Consider the following 15,542-nt stretch of genomic DNA (forward strand, 5'->3'; position numbering starts at 1 on the left):
TGGAAAACTTAATGTACATGTGACTTTCACTGGTGGACCCAATGTAGTGACTTGTGAACAATGCATGCTCTCATCTTGTTTAAACCCTCAATATAATGTTTGCTCTTTGGTAGTGTTACAATGTCCACCATATCTTACGATGTAACCACTTATTGATATAACTATAGTCTTGCTGTGTTACAACAACTACAAGATTTAATGTGATCGCGACGATTTGTGGGCTTTACTTATTTTAGGAATATCAGCTTTAACAGCAGCAATTAGTTCTGTTACTGCGGCAGCAATATCATTGACTCAACAAGTGCATACTGCCCAATATGTTGATACCACGTCTAAAAGTGTTTCTTTAACTCTAGCAACACAGGAAGCTATAGATAAGAAATTAGAGATGAGAGTAGACACCTTAAAAGAGGCAATAATGCATATTGGGACTGAGTTACAGGCTTTAAAAGTGAAAATGGCTCTGTCTTGCCACGCTGATTACCGGTGGATATGCGTGACATCTTTAAAGGTAAACGAGACAGATTATGAATGGGAAAAAATCAAAAAACATATCTCAGGTGTTTGCAACAGCTCTGACATTGGCCTGGACTTAGGGAAATTTCATAATCAAATACAGACCCCGGAACACTGTCAACTGGATTTTACCACCGCTGGAGCAGCTAATGACTTATTTCACACCTTCTCTAACTTTACTTCTGGAAAAAGCATTCTGTCTAATATCTTTAGTTCTAATTTTGCTTCTCATAATCATTCTTCCTTGTATTGTCAGGATTCTTCGGCAGAGCATTCAAAAGCTCGCGACTGAGCTGCCTCTGGCTGTTTTAAGAAATAAAAAGGGGGAGATGCGGGGAGCGAGCTCCGCCTCTGGCAAAGGTCATGAGGAAGGAGGCTTGGCATACGCAAAGGCGGGATCAAGCCTCAGGAGTCTCCCTGGAAATTCTCGAGCAATCTACCCCCAAAACCAGAGTCTGCCTACTTTCTGCTTTGTGCTTTCACCTACACCTCTGACTTTACGGGGGGCTGTCCCCCACTACCTCTCTGAAAAAAGAGTTAGCTTATAGCTCCAGTTAATAATTCCTGGGTGTGACAGTGTTTCAACCTACAAACTCCCTTGGAAGTCCTCTAGCCTGCCTGAATAGGTTTTTCCGGCCACATGTGATTGCTCAGAGCCTCCAAACTGTGAGAGGCATGAGATGTTCTAAACTGTCTAAATACAGATTCCTTTGAGCAGTCAAAAGATTGATTAGAAATTGTATTGGTGAAGGGATTTTCACTTGTTGGGCCAATGTTTGCTGCTAAGTCTCCATATCCCTTACCTGCTGTGTCCCTGGCAGTGTATTGATTAATATAATTGGTGTAAGTAGTAGCTTTAATGTTTGTAACCTGGGACCCTTGAGTTAATTCTTTTTCTTGTTATAGCCCACCACACCTTTGCTCTGTAGGAATGCAACTTTATCTAATGCTTTTTGGAGGCTGGCACCTGACTTTAGAATAATCACCTTTAGAGAAAAAGGCCTCCGGGCCAGAAGATGATGCAAATCACCTAAACTTTTGCATATGATAAGTTTGCAGGAAGAAAGCCTGGCTTACTGCAGGACTCTACCCCTTCCCCCATTATCCTCTATGCATAACTTGAGGTATAAAAACTACTTTGGAAAATAAAGTGCGGGCCTTGTTCACCGAAACTTGGTCTCACCATGTCGTTCTTTCTCTTACCTTCTGGCTGAATTATTCAGCCTCTTTTCTCCACTGAATTTCCTCACTGAGCTATCCTTATTTCAGCCTCTTTTCTCCACTGAATTTCTTCACTGAGCTATCCTCATTCTATTACTCTTTATATCCTTAATTAACGTTTAATTAAGCAGTTGTTTCCTGATCCTCGCCGACGCCGTCCCCGCTTCGAATACCCTGGATCAGCCAGGGCTGGTCCCCGGCACCAACCCCACACAGATTTTCAGGCATTTGGACGAGCACTCACCCTACAGGGGCTGACCTGAACCCACCAAGGATCCTGGTCCCTGCAGGTCCCGTGTCCTCTCTTTCTGCCTGGCCTGTACCACCTCCCTTTTCCTCCCACCATAGCATTCAGCCATTCTCCCCATCAGTTCAAGTCCCACCCGTGCTTGGAACTCCTTGACTGGCATTGTTCCCAAAGCACACACTTTTCTTCCTTGTTTGTTTCATGATTTGCTGCTGTTGTTCAGTCACTCAGTCATGTCTCTTTGCAACCCCATGGACTGCAGCAGGGCAGGCTTCCCTGTCTTCTACTATCTCCTGCAGTTTGCTCAAACCCATGTCCACTGAGTCGGTAATGCCATCCAACCATCTCATCCTCTGTCATCCCCTTCTCCTTTTGCCTTCAATATTTCCCAGCATCAGTGTTTTTTCCAATGAGTTCGCTCTTCTCATCAGGTGGCCAAAGTATTGGAGCTTCAGCTTCAGCATTAGTCCTTCCATTGAGTATTCAGGCTTGATTTCCTTCAGGATTGACTCATTTGATCTCCTTGCTCTCCAAGGAACTCTCAAGAGTCTTCTCGAGCACCACAGTAAAAAAGCATCAGTTCTTTGCACATGTTCAATATTTCCTGAGCACATGTACCTTGGAGAGATGGCAAGCTTCTAAGAAGGACTGGGCCATGGTTCTTTTTGTTTTTCTCAGAGCAGCTAGCAAAGCAGTGCTAGCTGGGTGGGTGAGTGGGGCAGGGCAGTGAAGGAAGTCTAAGCAGGTGGAGAAGCCCCTTGGGAAGTCTTTTCTCCATCAGGATGTGTCCAGGCCCAAGAGCCTTCCCCGGGGGGATTCTGGGGAGAAGACTCAGTCCAGGAAAAAGGAAAGAGACAGGTTGATGCTGAGAAAAGACAAGGCATTTTTGGAAAGTAAAAGAAAAGCTTGACTCACTTTTATCTTTTTTTTTTTTAATTCAACCTTTGGTATTTAAAAATTAGGTTTTGAAGATAACAGATCTAAGAATGGAGTCATCACTGAAAGATGGAGATACAGTACTAAAAATGTTCTGCTTCTCCCACCCACAGATGCAAACAGGCCCTTTGCAGTAACAGATGGAAGGAGAGCAGGGATCTAGGAGCAGGGGCTCCACCAAGAGGGCCCACTCAGTGTATTTTCCCTCCTCTGGCCTCAGACCTTACTACTTTAGGAACCAGAAAAATTTGCTTAAAAAATTTTTTTTTTGGATGTGGACCATTTTTTGAAGTCCTTTATTGAATTTGTTACAATATTGCTTCTCTTTTAAGTTTGTTTTCTTGGTAGTGAGGCATGTGAGAAGGCATGTACATTGGAAGATGAGGTCTTAATCCCTGGGCCTCCAGGGTAGTCCCAGAACCAGAAGACTTTTCATTGCTGGTATTTTATAAAGGACAGTGAAGGCTACTGATAGTTCACAGGTAAGTTCATAAAAAAGAACCCTTTCTTGTTCTCTGTGTGTGTGTGGTTTTTTTTTTTAAACTCTTTTGGCCACCCTGCTTAGCATGTGGGATCTTAGCTCCCAATCAGGGATCAAACCTGAGTCCCTTACATTGCAAGGCAGATGCTTAACCCCTGAACCACCAAGGAAGTCTCCAGAAGAACCCATTTTAGTTTTCTTTCCATTGTCATACTTAAAAGCACTGCAAATATAACTTCTGCTCCCCTACACGGGCTCCCTCTGATTGCGGTTTTCAACGTCTCCCAGTATCCCTCCTCATCCAGGTACTTCCTCATCACTGTTCTCCAGGTGAGTTTAGGGAGACCTTTTTTTCATTTTGTAACTTCTAGTGTCTCGTTTAGGAAGGTAAGAGTCCTTACTCGACCAACTTAGGACCTCCAACCTCTCTGGAAACCTCTTGAACAAATGCACATTATAAAATAAGGGGAAAAGTTAAAAACAATAGACAAATGGAGGGCACATGTATGTTGAAGACAGCCACTAAATACCACATCTAAAAGACAAATGTCAAGGTCATGGGTCTTGCTCAAGTGTGTTGTACGTTCTTGGAAAGCAGTGACTGAAGCACTCAGGAACTGCAAGATCTATCAGTTCTCTCTGGAGCAAAACAGAGCTGTGATCCTACAGTCTGATAAATGTCTTTCTTCCCATCATGGAGCCAGGTTCACATTCCAAAAAAAGGAGAAATGAAAGAAGTGTCATGCTAAAGACGTAGGAATATTTTAATTAACATGTTTTAATTAATTATGTAATAATAATAATATCAGTCTATTTTACAAGTTAAATGTATGAATGTATGAAATAGAAACAGTAGGAAAAAACTAAATGTGGGTCAGGAACATGAAGTTTTCCAAAACCAGGGGCCAAAAGAAGATGTGTTGCCTGCAGGGCCCAAGGAGGAGGCAGGGAGGGTGATGGGAACAGCTCGTGGTGTGTGTCTGTCCCTGGAGCTACTCCAGGAAGGAGTCGAGGCATGCCCTCTGCCCTGGTCTGGGACTGGGAGTTTATACTCTGGTCAACGGAAGATGGTGGCTTGAGAGAAAAAAGCCATCTGGTTACCTACACAGAGCTGGTCCCCTGGTGGCTGCAGGTGGGTTTTGCCGTAGAAGGAATCAGGGGTGAAAGTGCCAAAAATCAAAGGTGTAGAGGAAAAAAGTAAACAGTTTCCTCCATCCCCCTAAAAAAATGAATTCTTGAAATGCACACACATTCTTCTCTCAAACGTAGAAAAGCCTCACTCTGGATGTGCTTACGAGAAGATCGTCATCAAAAAACTTTGTCTCTATGATAACATTTCCACTGTAAGTCAGAAGAGAGGGCAGAAGAGTGAGCGTGTTAGCAACAGATTTCATTTCCACAAAGTAGTTTCAATCTAGGTCTACTGGGCCCGTGGACATGCACTCACCTATATAACCTTGGCTTGGGGATATTAAGATCACATGGGATTAGACATCTCACATGACCTTTTAATTTATGTGATGAGGTTCATCTTCTTCAAGTTTAGAAATTATAAGAGGGAGCATGTCTTAACCCACAGTACACCCAAGGCCCTCTGAGTGCTCTGCATGCAGAGGTGCCTATAAATACGACTTTCTGATTCACATGAAAACCTGAGACCGCAGGGGTGGTATCTTTTCTTATAAAACTCACTCTGGTGGAAGCTGTGGGTTGGCCTGTCCTGCATCTTTCTCCTCACTTTGGGTAACAACACTCTGTTCTTCTCTTGGGGGAACCCCTATCTCCAGTCCATGGTCAGTCAAGTGGCCCCTCCCTTGACTGACAAAAAGGCAGGCACAGGATATAATTTGAACCAATCAGAATCTCTCCTCTGAGCAAAATCCTTCCCATGGCTGCTCCTTGAGGAATCCATGATTCCTGCCACCTGCATCCTCTGACTGCTCAGGTCTGAGCCCTACCCTTTCAACTCTGTCCTATAAGCCAGAGTCAGTTTCTGTGGCTTACGGCTCAATAACCCCAAACGATACACCTGTATTGTACGCAGTGTACAATTTCATTCTTCTTGGTGGGTATGTCAGTGTTTCCAAATCAAACTCCTCTTGAACTGAGTTAAAAGCAAGAGTGGTGCTATTCTGGGGTTCTAAAAAGTAAGACAACTTAAATAACCTGAATATATTATCATAGACTTGCTGGTGTTAGCACCTGAAAGAAATCAGGCCTGGCCAAGAAGTCAAGTAAGGGTTAACAAAATCTAAAAAATGCCCATCTACTTATGACACTGTACTTTCCCAGGGTAGTTAATATCTACCAGATGCATTTTTGCTGGTAATTAATTATAAAAAAATGGGTAAATAAGGAACTCAAAATCTGACTGACTGATTAAATATAAATTTATATTATTTTAGTTTATACTATTATATAGTTATAGTATTTTATAGTTTATACTATTATGTAAATAAAAATCTATCCAAGATATAAAATAAAAAAACCTCTATTTACAAATTCAATGTGGTTTTCATAAAGGACCTGTTTAAAGAGGTGATCCAATATCACACAATTATCTATCTGTGTACATGATTTGCTACCAGGCAATACTTCTAAAACCTTTAAAAGACTAAAATCTTTTCCCAAGAGAAAATGGTAGGTGGGCAGTGACTGACTGATTTGGGGGACAAAGGACAAACTATTCTTTGAGCAGGAAGCAAATTTATAAAAATGGTAAGTGAGTCTCTGAAAAACTACAATCAAACATTATCCTCTAAAACAGAATTAGGACTTTTCCAGATTCTGCTGAGGGTCAAATGAAGTACAGAGTATCAGGAGTTTGATAGTCAGGAAAGGGAGCAAATTAGCATAGATTTAATTTATGTTATGTGCTAGTTTTCTTCCATACGATCTCATTTTATCCTTACTCTACCTAGCCAAGGTTACACTGCTGCTGCTGCTTCTCCTGCTAAGTTGCTTCAGTCGTGTCCGACTCTGTGCGACCCCATAGACGGCAGCGCACCAGGCCCCACTGTCCCTGGGATTCTCCAGGCAAGAACATTGGAGTGGGTTGCCATTTCCTTCTCCAGTGCATGAAAGTGAAAAGTGAAAGTGAAGTCGCTCAGTTGCGTCCGACCCTTAGTGACCCCATGGACTATAGCCCACCAGGTCCCTCCGTCCGTGGGATTCTCCAGGCAAGAGTACTGGAGTGGGGTGCCATTGCCCTCACTAGTCAGGGTTAATCAGGAATTTAGTCTAAAGGTCTAGTCTGAAGTTTTTAATTCTTTCCACTCTATCATACTGTCTTTTCACGTGACTGAAGCCAGTAAGCTGTAACCTTGGATACCCTGGATACTCTTACCCCTGTTCTCAACCTAGGTTGCCTGCCTGCTGAACGGAACCATGCGTCCCATGTGCCTGGACTTGCTGCTTCAGGACACCTCCACCGTCCCTGCGGCCCGATCACTCACGTTAGCACGCTGGCTGGCATCATCTGGGACTCGGGCGCGGCCTCTATCAGGGACTGCCAGGTGTTTGTTGAGTTAGGGATCACAAAGCCAAACTCGAAGAACCATTCTGAAGGAAGAAGGAAAAGTGGGTGAGCTGGAGCCCTGGGCAGAGTCTCGGGGCTCTGTGTCCCTATCCTTTTGAGCAAGCCTTTTCCTACCCCTGCTGCTAAGTTGCTTCAGTTGTATCTGACTCTTTTCGACTCCATAGATGGCAGCCCATCAGGCTCCACCGTCCCTGGGATTCTCCAGGCAAGAACACTGGAGCGGGTTGCTATTTCCTTCTCCAATGCATGAAAGTGAAAGTGAAGTCGCTCAGTCGTGCCCGACTCTTAGCGACCCCATGGACTGCAGCCTACCAGGCTCCTCCATCCATGGGATTTTCCAGGCAAGAGTACTGGAGTGGGTTGCCATTTCCTACCCCAGGAACCACCAATGAAGCCATCAGAAACCTCCCAGGCCAGAGGCCACAAGAAAGGACATGGAAGCCCCCTGAACCACACCAGAGGTCTGCTCCTATGCTCTGAGATCTAAAGCACTAGGACCAGCAGCATTTTCTTATAAGTAGGCTAGATGTAAATTATACACAGAGGCACAGAACAGGCCTTTTCACTTGTTACTTCAGATCTAAGACACAGAGTGCACTTTTATACTCTTACACATGGTGAAGAAAACTCACTGCAGGGTGCCCTTGCCAGTGGAATCTGTATGTGGCAGTATGGAGAGCACTGTACCAGGGCCTAACCAGCAGCTTCCTCGTGACCACATCAGTGAAAAGCCAGCACCACCCCCAGGCCCTCCAGGGTCGGTAATCCTCTCACTGGGCTCAGAGCCCCTCACAGTTGCCAGCTTTGTTTCTGCTTTTTGCCCAAGCTCCCAATCTCCCAGGGTGTAGGAACCCTACCCAAGCTGAGTTGCAAAATGGATGTTATCAAAGCAGGGCTTTAGTTCCCTGAGTCTTGACTTCTGCCCCTGTCACCCTAAGCCCAGATACGAGGCATGTAGGCAGCAGAATACCTTCCAGACATTGCCCTTTGAAGTAGACTTTTTGTTCCAGGCGGAATTTTTCCATTTGCTCTGCTGAAGAGAAGTTCAGTTCTCGAGACACTGCCTTGCATTTGAGGATTTTCTTGGGAACACGGGCTGGTAAAGAAAAAGAAATACTGAAACCATTTCTGGGAGCTTCTTAGAGATGATTTAGAGCATATCTTATCTATGCTAAATCTCAGAGAATGCCTCGGTAACAGAGTTATACTTTTTGATTAAAGGCAGAGGTCCCAAACTGGTCCAATGCATCTGACTGAAAGATCTTCAAGGAACACCAGATTTAGTGCACCGAAAGGCCTTACCCAGCCCCTCTTATCAGGAAGGAGGCTGAATGGGAGCCTTCTTTCTAGTCTGTCCTGTCGGTTTTAACCCCTTGGTTTTTCTTTTATTTCAGGATGATAAAAAATCAAGATCTTACTTTATATCTTTGGGTATGTTTTAATGCTAAAATTTCAGCACAGAGTTGGTTTTGGGAAGTAGGAGAAGGCACTAGAAATCTCAGCATCACGTGGATGGACGTGCTGTGCCTGTAGAGGCCTGTCCACTGGTGGTGCTGTGTCAACTCAGCTCCCTGACTCCCCAGGCCTGCTCTGCGTCGTCAGCCCTGTGCAGAAAAGGGTGGAAAGTACCTTCGTGCTCCACGCCAGGGACTGACAGGTCTTCTGTTCCTTGCCAAAGTATCTTCCCTGTCTCAGCATCCCGAAGGTTCATCCAATTTCTGATCAAGTATATTAAGGAAAAAGAAGACCCTAAAGCCGCCTACTTCGTCCTCCAGGTGTCTCAAATGTGCTCCTATTGACTCCTGTTTACTTCTCAGCAAGCTGGCCTGACTGCTAAGTGCCAAGAAAGCAAATATAAATGTGGAAGAGAGTGCAGAAGACATCTAAAGGAAGATGCAGAGACCCAGGGGAGATATTTTTATCTGCAACATGAGAGCTCACAGATGGTACACGTCTAGCAATTGCAAGAAAGAGGTAGAAAATGAACAGTGCAAAATTTTAAATTTTCCAACAGAAACTGACCAGCTGAGATAAAAAGACCTGAAGAAATAGGTATGAGAAAAATCCCAGGACATGACTCATGGAGATAGCCCTACAGTGAAAATCACTGTCCACAAGCGTTACTAACAAATCCAGACCTTTCAAGCAATGCTTTTTTTTGGCTGTGCCACTTAGCTTCTAGGATTTTAGTTCCCTGACTAGGGATTGAACTTGGGCCCAGCAGTGAAAGCATAGAGTCCTAACTACTGCCAAAGAGTTTCCTCAAGTAGCCTTCTTACCCCTTCACAATCAATATAAAGTCATTTATTTTTAAATTGGCAATAAAATTATCAAGTTTATATTTTTAAAAAATGGTACAAAAAACCCTTCACTTTGTATTCCAAATGGTAAGCCCCGGGCCTCAATCTCAGGAAAGCCAGGGTCTGAGATTGGAATTTGTCTGTCCTCCTTGCTGGAGCCTGGCCCGTGAAGGACATCATAGCCACAGGCAAAAGGGAGTCCCCTCGGCTCTGTCCGAGTTAAGTAGCTGCTGCAAAGGAAGCCAATGGGCTGTCTGGGTTAGGCTGTTCCCCTAGCCTGCTGCTGCTGCTGCTAAGTCGCTTCAGTCGTGTCCGACTCTGTGCGACCCCATAGACGGCCTCCTACCAGGCTCCTCTGTCCCTGGAATTCTCCAGGCAAGAACACTGGAGTGGGTTGCCATTTCTTCCTCCAACGCATGAACGTGAAAAGTGAAAGTGAAATTGCTCAGTCATGTCCGACTCTTAGCGACCCCATGGACTGCAGCCCACCAGGCTCCTCCGTCCATGGATTTTCCAGGCGAGAGTACTGGAGTGGGGTGCCATTGAGACCATTAAAGTCAAAGCTGAGATATCAATCTGGGAGGCTGGCAGGCAGAGACCAGCAGGGAGCCTAAGGAGGTCACATGGGCTCAGCAGTCTTTACACTTACAAATTTCCTAGCTGTTGTTTCCTGCAGGAGAAGTGGGAAGGCAGGGACAAGGGATCTATCAAGTCCATTAACCTGGGAGCAGGAAGAGCTGCTGAGTAGACCTTGGCCTCCTCAAGCTGGGCACAGGACACCCAAAGGTCACGGGGATGATATCAAACTGCTGGGGGATGTTCTCAGGACAAGCCTAGCCTAGGCAGCAAGAGGGGAGAGGCGTCAAGCTTGCCATACCATCTGTTTGCTATGTAGAAAAACCCAATGGGGACTCACTTAGTCCTCACCCCAACGATCTACGATTCTCTGAGGGCCTGAGCAGAAAACAAGTTTCCCAATGACGTGGGAAGATCACATTTCTATTACAATTCATTGCAAGTAGGCAAATGTCTCTTACCTAATTTTTAGCCTGCGTGCATGCTAAGTCACTTCAGTCACGGTCAACTCTTTGCCACCCTATGGATCTTAGCCTGACAGCCTCCTTTGTCCATGGAATTCTCCAGGCAAGAATACTGGAGTGGGTTCCCCCTGCCTTCCTCCCAACCCAGGGATCAAAAGCACATCTCCCGCATCTCCTGCATTGGCAGGTAGGTTCTTTACCACCATTTTGAGGTTATATAATACCCTCATTTCCAGTTCCCTACTTCCTGAGAGATACATGCATATATGTACATACATGTGACACATAAAAATACATTTGGAACACATAAAATGACTGAATGTTCACAGGTGCCTCAGTCTGAAACATCCCGAACCTGAACTTCAAGCACCTCATCCCTGGTCTACTTTAACATGACTGGTTATTCTGGGCCTCAAGGCAATGGCTTCACAAACATCACTTTAACAGTAAACAGCCCATTCCCAAGACAGAGACACAGAAACAGTGACCCCACATCTCCAGCATTTACAGATGACTGTCTCAGGTGGCATCTCTTTGAGTCAACATGAAGGAGTACAACATAGACAGAGATGGAAGTTAGCCATCGAGCTGAACACATGAAGAGCTTAACCGAAGGCTGCATTCCAAAGAAGTCAGCTTCCAACACCAAAATGACCTCTGCTGTTCCCTCCTATTGTCAGGTCAGGGACAATAAGCTGTGAGAACTGGGACCCTGCCCCTGGGACTGCCCCAGTCCCCTGGGATGAAAGACAAAGTTGAGAGATACTTTTAGAAAGAAAAAAAGGCAAAAGGATAGAAAATGAGAGTAAAGATACAAAAACTGGACGCCAGTACAAGAGGCCCAACATCTAGCTAATATAACTTTGAGAAAGAAGAGAAAAAAACAAGGAGAGGAAGTCATCAAAAAAATGAATTCAAGAAAACGTCCCAGATTGAAAAGGTCCAGCAAGGGCCTGAATCGCATCACTGTGAACTTGCAGAACATCAAGGTTAAAAGACAAGCTTCCAGAAGGAAAATGAGTTGTTACCGAAAAGGTCAAAATCAGAATGCATAAGACTTTTCAACAGGGACTCTGGAGGACAGAAAAAAATGGAGCAGTGCCTTTAAAATTCTTAAAGAAATGATTCCTAAAACTAATAAACCTTTACTTTCTCAAGAAACTAATAGTAACACACTCCTTCAAAATGACAGGGAAGACCAAGGAAGAGGATAACATGGAATCCAGGAAGCAAGAGATCTAAAACAAGAAACAGCAAAGGGGTCCTCAGAGTGATGGTGAAGGAGACCCCAAGACAAGAGCTCCTTAACAGGCCTGGAGGGCGACTGGTTCAGGGTCCAGACAAGAGCAAGCCATAACACTCATGGAGACGTTTAAGAAGATGAAATTAAAAACAACAAAAACAAAAAGATGAAATTCATATATCTGATGTGTTTATATGAAAAGAGGGTTGATTCAATTAGGGGAGGTTTGGGGGTCAAATTAGTGAGAAGTATAGAAAATTTAAGCAAATTAAAAAAAACAATTATTAGCATCAGGGAAAAATTAAATGTAGTACTGGAGAAAAGAGTAGTCACAGCATACTACACAGCTTCATCGCAGTGCTGAAAAAGTGATGATAAAAACACAGATCATAGGTTCAACACAATTATCCTGGGAGGATGGGAAAAGAAGAGAATGTGTGTGTGACTAAGAGTAAAGTATTGAGACAGAAAAAAACTCATTTTCATCATGGAAAGTCGATAAATAATGTTTAAAAGGGAAACATTAAGATATAACCACAGTGCACTATTTGGAAATATCAAGATAAACACCAAATAAATCAGTTAGAAAGAAGTGAAAATAGTTTTCTGGAGTTCTTGCCTGGAGAATCAATCCCAGGGACGGGGAAGCCTGGTGGGCTCCTGTCTATGGGGTCGCAGAGTCGGACACGACTGAAGTGACTTAGCAGCAGCAGCAGGGAGTAGAAAATCGCAGTGTGAGCAATGAAATGCTCTTTGTCTTTAGAAACCAGGGAGAACTATGACTCTATGTGAAGTATACATACAACTCTGATAAAAATAAAGACTAAGTTTAAAAAAGATAGTCCCAAGTTTTCATTGTTCAAACAATGAACAAAGCATTAAAGGAAAAGAAAATTAATATTCTTCATGCATGGCTGAGCCTGAAAAAGATGGTTAATATTTGTAAAGAGACTGAGCTCCAGACAAATACAGTTGATAGTTTATATGTCTCCCCCCCCCACCCCCGGCTGTCTAGCAACCAAACCTTCTTCCCAACCAGCACCCTGCAGCCTCCTTTCCCCTGTGGGAGGCAGTGAGTGCTTTGCACTATAGCAACTAGGATTCAGCTTCTTCTCTCCTAGTCACGGTGCAGCTGGGGGCAAGCATATGACCTAGGCTGGGACACCCGGGGCCCTGAAGCTGTCGTCACACAAAGATTTGAGTAAAAGCCAGCAGTTCCTCAGGGTAGGGCAGCAGGTTGTGCCAACCTGATGCTTCCTGAAGTGTGTCCCTTGTCCCTCTGACTGCCAGTCAGTTCTGAAGCAGCAGAAAGCCTCTGAGAGTCTTTTCCATGGGTTGGGTAGTTTGCAGTGCAGAACTCTGAACAACACAGTTGATGAGCATCATTATGTATGGACTAGTTCTACATTTAACCCTCTGGAGAGACTCTAAGTTTTGCTGCTATATAAAAAAGGTCACAAAAGAGAACCAAGGGTTATCCAGTAGTGTGCCCCAAATGTGATTGGTACCTAAACCTCCCATGCCCTTGACCTGCTTGGGCACTGTCCTTGGACATGCACCCACCACTGCTTTGAAGTTGTGTTGGTTGTGCTCCTCTCCTCTCAGTGTGCGAAATCCTAACAAATTCTCCTGCAACCTCATTATATCTCTTGATACAGTTGCTCTGTTGCACCTACATGGTTTTCTCACCTCTTTCATATTTCTACATTCCACTTTTTAATTTGAGCAACTGAATCTAAAAGCAAGTTAAACGTATCCACACTTGCTTAGGCCATATCCTAAAAAGTGTAAACGGTGACAGATTTTCTTTTCTTGGGCTCCAAAATCACTGTGGATGGTGACTGCAGCCACGGAATTAAAAGATGTTTGCTCCTTGGAAGGAAAGCTATGACAAACCTAGATAGCATATTAAAAAGCAGAGACATCACTTTGCCAACAAAGGTCCATAGAGTCAAAGCTATGGTTTTTCCAGTATTCATGTACACATGTAAAAGTTGGACCATAAAGAAGGCTGAGTATCAAAGAAATGATGCTTTCAAATTGTGGTGCTGGAGAAGACTCTTGAGAGTCCCTTGGACAGCAAGGAGATCCAACCTGTCCATCCTAAAGGAAATCAGTCATGAGTATTCACTGGAAGGACTGATGCTGAAACGAAGAGCCGACTCATTGGAAAAGACCCTGATGCTGGTAAAGAATAAGGGCAGGAGGAGAAGGGGGTGACAGAGGATGAGATGGTTGGATGGCATCACCGACTCAATGGACATGAGTTTGAGCAAACTCTGTGAGACAGTGAAGGACAGGGAAGCCTGGTGTTCATGGGGGTTGCAAAGAGTCGGACACAAATCTGCGACTGAACAACAACATACATATACTTACCCATTCTAGAGTCTCCGTGTATTAAGAGAAAGCTTCCCCAACTGGAGAAATAAAACAGGCACTACTGCTCTAGCAAGTCCATGCTGAACTCAGATCTAAACAGAACTGCCTTAGACATTTAAGCCCAAGGTTTTCAGAAGACAGTACTCATTCAACCTGCAGTGTACATGCTTTTCATTCTTTTCCTGCAGATAGTCTCTTATGTACTAATATAGCCACAATGGACACCAGCCTTTCTTAAATAAGAGAACTAAAATTACTTCTAAATTTCCAGGCTCACAATGCAAGTAGGACATTCTAGCAAAACTACTATAAGAAAAGCCTTGGGGAAGGAGTTCTCCTCACAAAGCAACAGATGGATCAGACCTAGTAGCTTCTAGAAAAAGCATTACTGTCCCTGACCCAGGTCAGCAAACAAAAGCCTGGGACCACGACATACTCTTCAATCTGTCAGGGGATAAAAAGAAAATAGCCTTAAATTATTCTGTCTGATAGTTAGTAGATAGTGAATTTGTTTCCTCCATTTTATAAGGCAGAGAGGCTGCTAAAAACATATAGCTTAATTCCTTAATGTAAACATCTCTTCTCTTTATAAATAATCAGATTAAGGACTTAATTAATATTGGGGAAAATATAGTAAAAAAAAAAAAAAAAGTATCTTCGGCCACTTCAACAATTAGGCATTTCCTGTATGTACCCTAATCTGGAATATTATTTACTAGTGTCTATATCATATGTTCATTTCATAATCCTAAACCTGTGACATTTTAGCCCCAATAAATAATACAAAAAGCTTCCCAGGTAGCAGAGAGGTAAAGAATCCATCTGCCAATGCAGGAGACATGGGTTTGATTCCTGGGTTGGGAAGATCCTCTGGAGGAGGAAATGGCAACCCGCTCCATTATTCTTGCCTGGGGAATCCCATGGACAGAGCAGCCTGGTGGGCCACAGTCCAAGGGGTCGCAAAGAGTCGAACAAGACTAAGCAATTGAGCACATACATACACACACACCCACACATACAACACAAAATCAGAGAAATACAAACAGAGCTCCATTCAGAGATACTGGGGTGAAGGTTACTTAGAGACCCTCCAAGTTCTGTGATTTTAGGGGTGAAAAGAAAGGCTCTTAGCTCATTATAGAGATGCAGTCATTTTTGTTGTTGTTGTTAGTCAGACACTAAGTCATGTCTGACTCTTTGCGACCCCATTGACTATAGCCCACCAGGCTCCTCTGTCCATGGGATTCCCCAGGCAAGAATACTGGAGTGGGTTGCCATTTCCTCCTCCAGGGGACTGTCTTGACCCAGGGATCGAATCCACATCTCCTGTGGAGTCATTTGGGAACAGCTTTCTAAATCATAAAAATACAAATCCATGATACCCTATCAGTAAAAAGAAATAAAAATGATTGAGGAAAGTGTCTTAAAATAATAACAATGAGAAAAGCTGGTCCACAAAAGAAGAAGCATATTTGCCTAAAAATGTTGGAAATGAAAGATAAGCTCTTATGACCGATCATCATCTGGCTGAAAACATTTTTTAACAGCTTTTTGCCAACGAGATTTTTAAAAGAAAAAAGAATGTGAGTTTTAAGGCTCAAAGTTCAAGTCACTTCCTATCTTGACAGAAGAGGATTAGGT

At 43.7% G+C, this 15,542-nt stretch overlaps 1 protein-coding gene across 1 annotated transcript in view; it reads right to left on the bottom strand.

The window, feature by feature from the left end:
- Positions 1-4,159: 4,159 nt before the first annotated feature.
- PDE6D (phosphodiesterase 6D) overlaps positions 4,160-15,542 on the bottom strand; it is a 55,106-nt gene continuing 43,723 nt past the window's right edge. Inside the window, exons 2-5 of the mRNA XM_061388268.1 lie at positions 8,569-8,657; positions 7,910-8,035; positions 6,857-6,962; positions 4,160-4,742 (exon numbers count right to left, since the gene is read on the bottom strand). Coding sequence (XP_061244252.1) covers positions 4,661-4,742; positions 6,857-6,962; positions 7,910-8,035; positions 8,569-8,657 — 403 coding nt within the window. The 3' untranslated portion in view covers positions 4,160-4,660. The remainder of the gene's footprint in view (positions 4,743-6,856; positions 6,963-7,909; positions 8,036-8,568; positions 8,658-15,542) is intronic.

Source organism: Bos javanicus, chromosome 2 (assembly GCF_032452875.1).
Source record: "Bos javanicus breed banteng chromosome 2, ARS-OSU_banteng_1.0, whole genome shotgun sequence".
NCBI classification, from domain to species: Eukaryota; Metazoa; Chordata; class Mammalia; order Artiodactyla; family Bovidae; genus Bos; species Bos javanicus.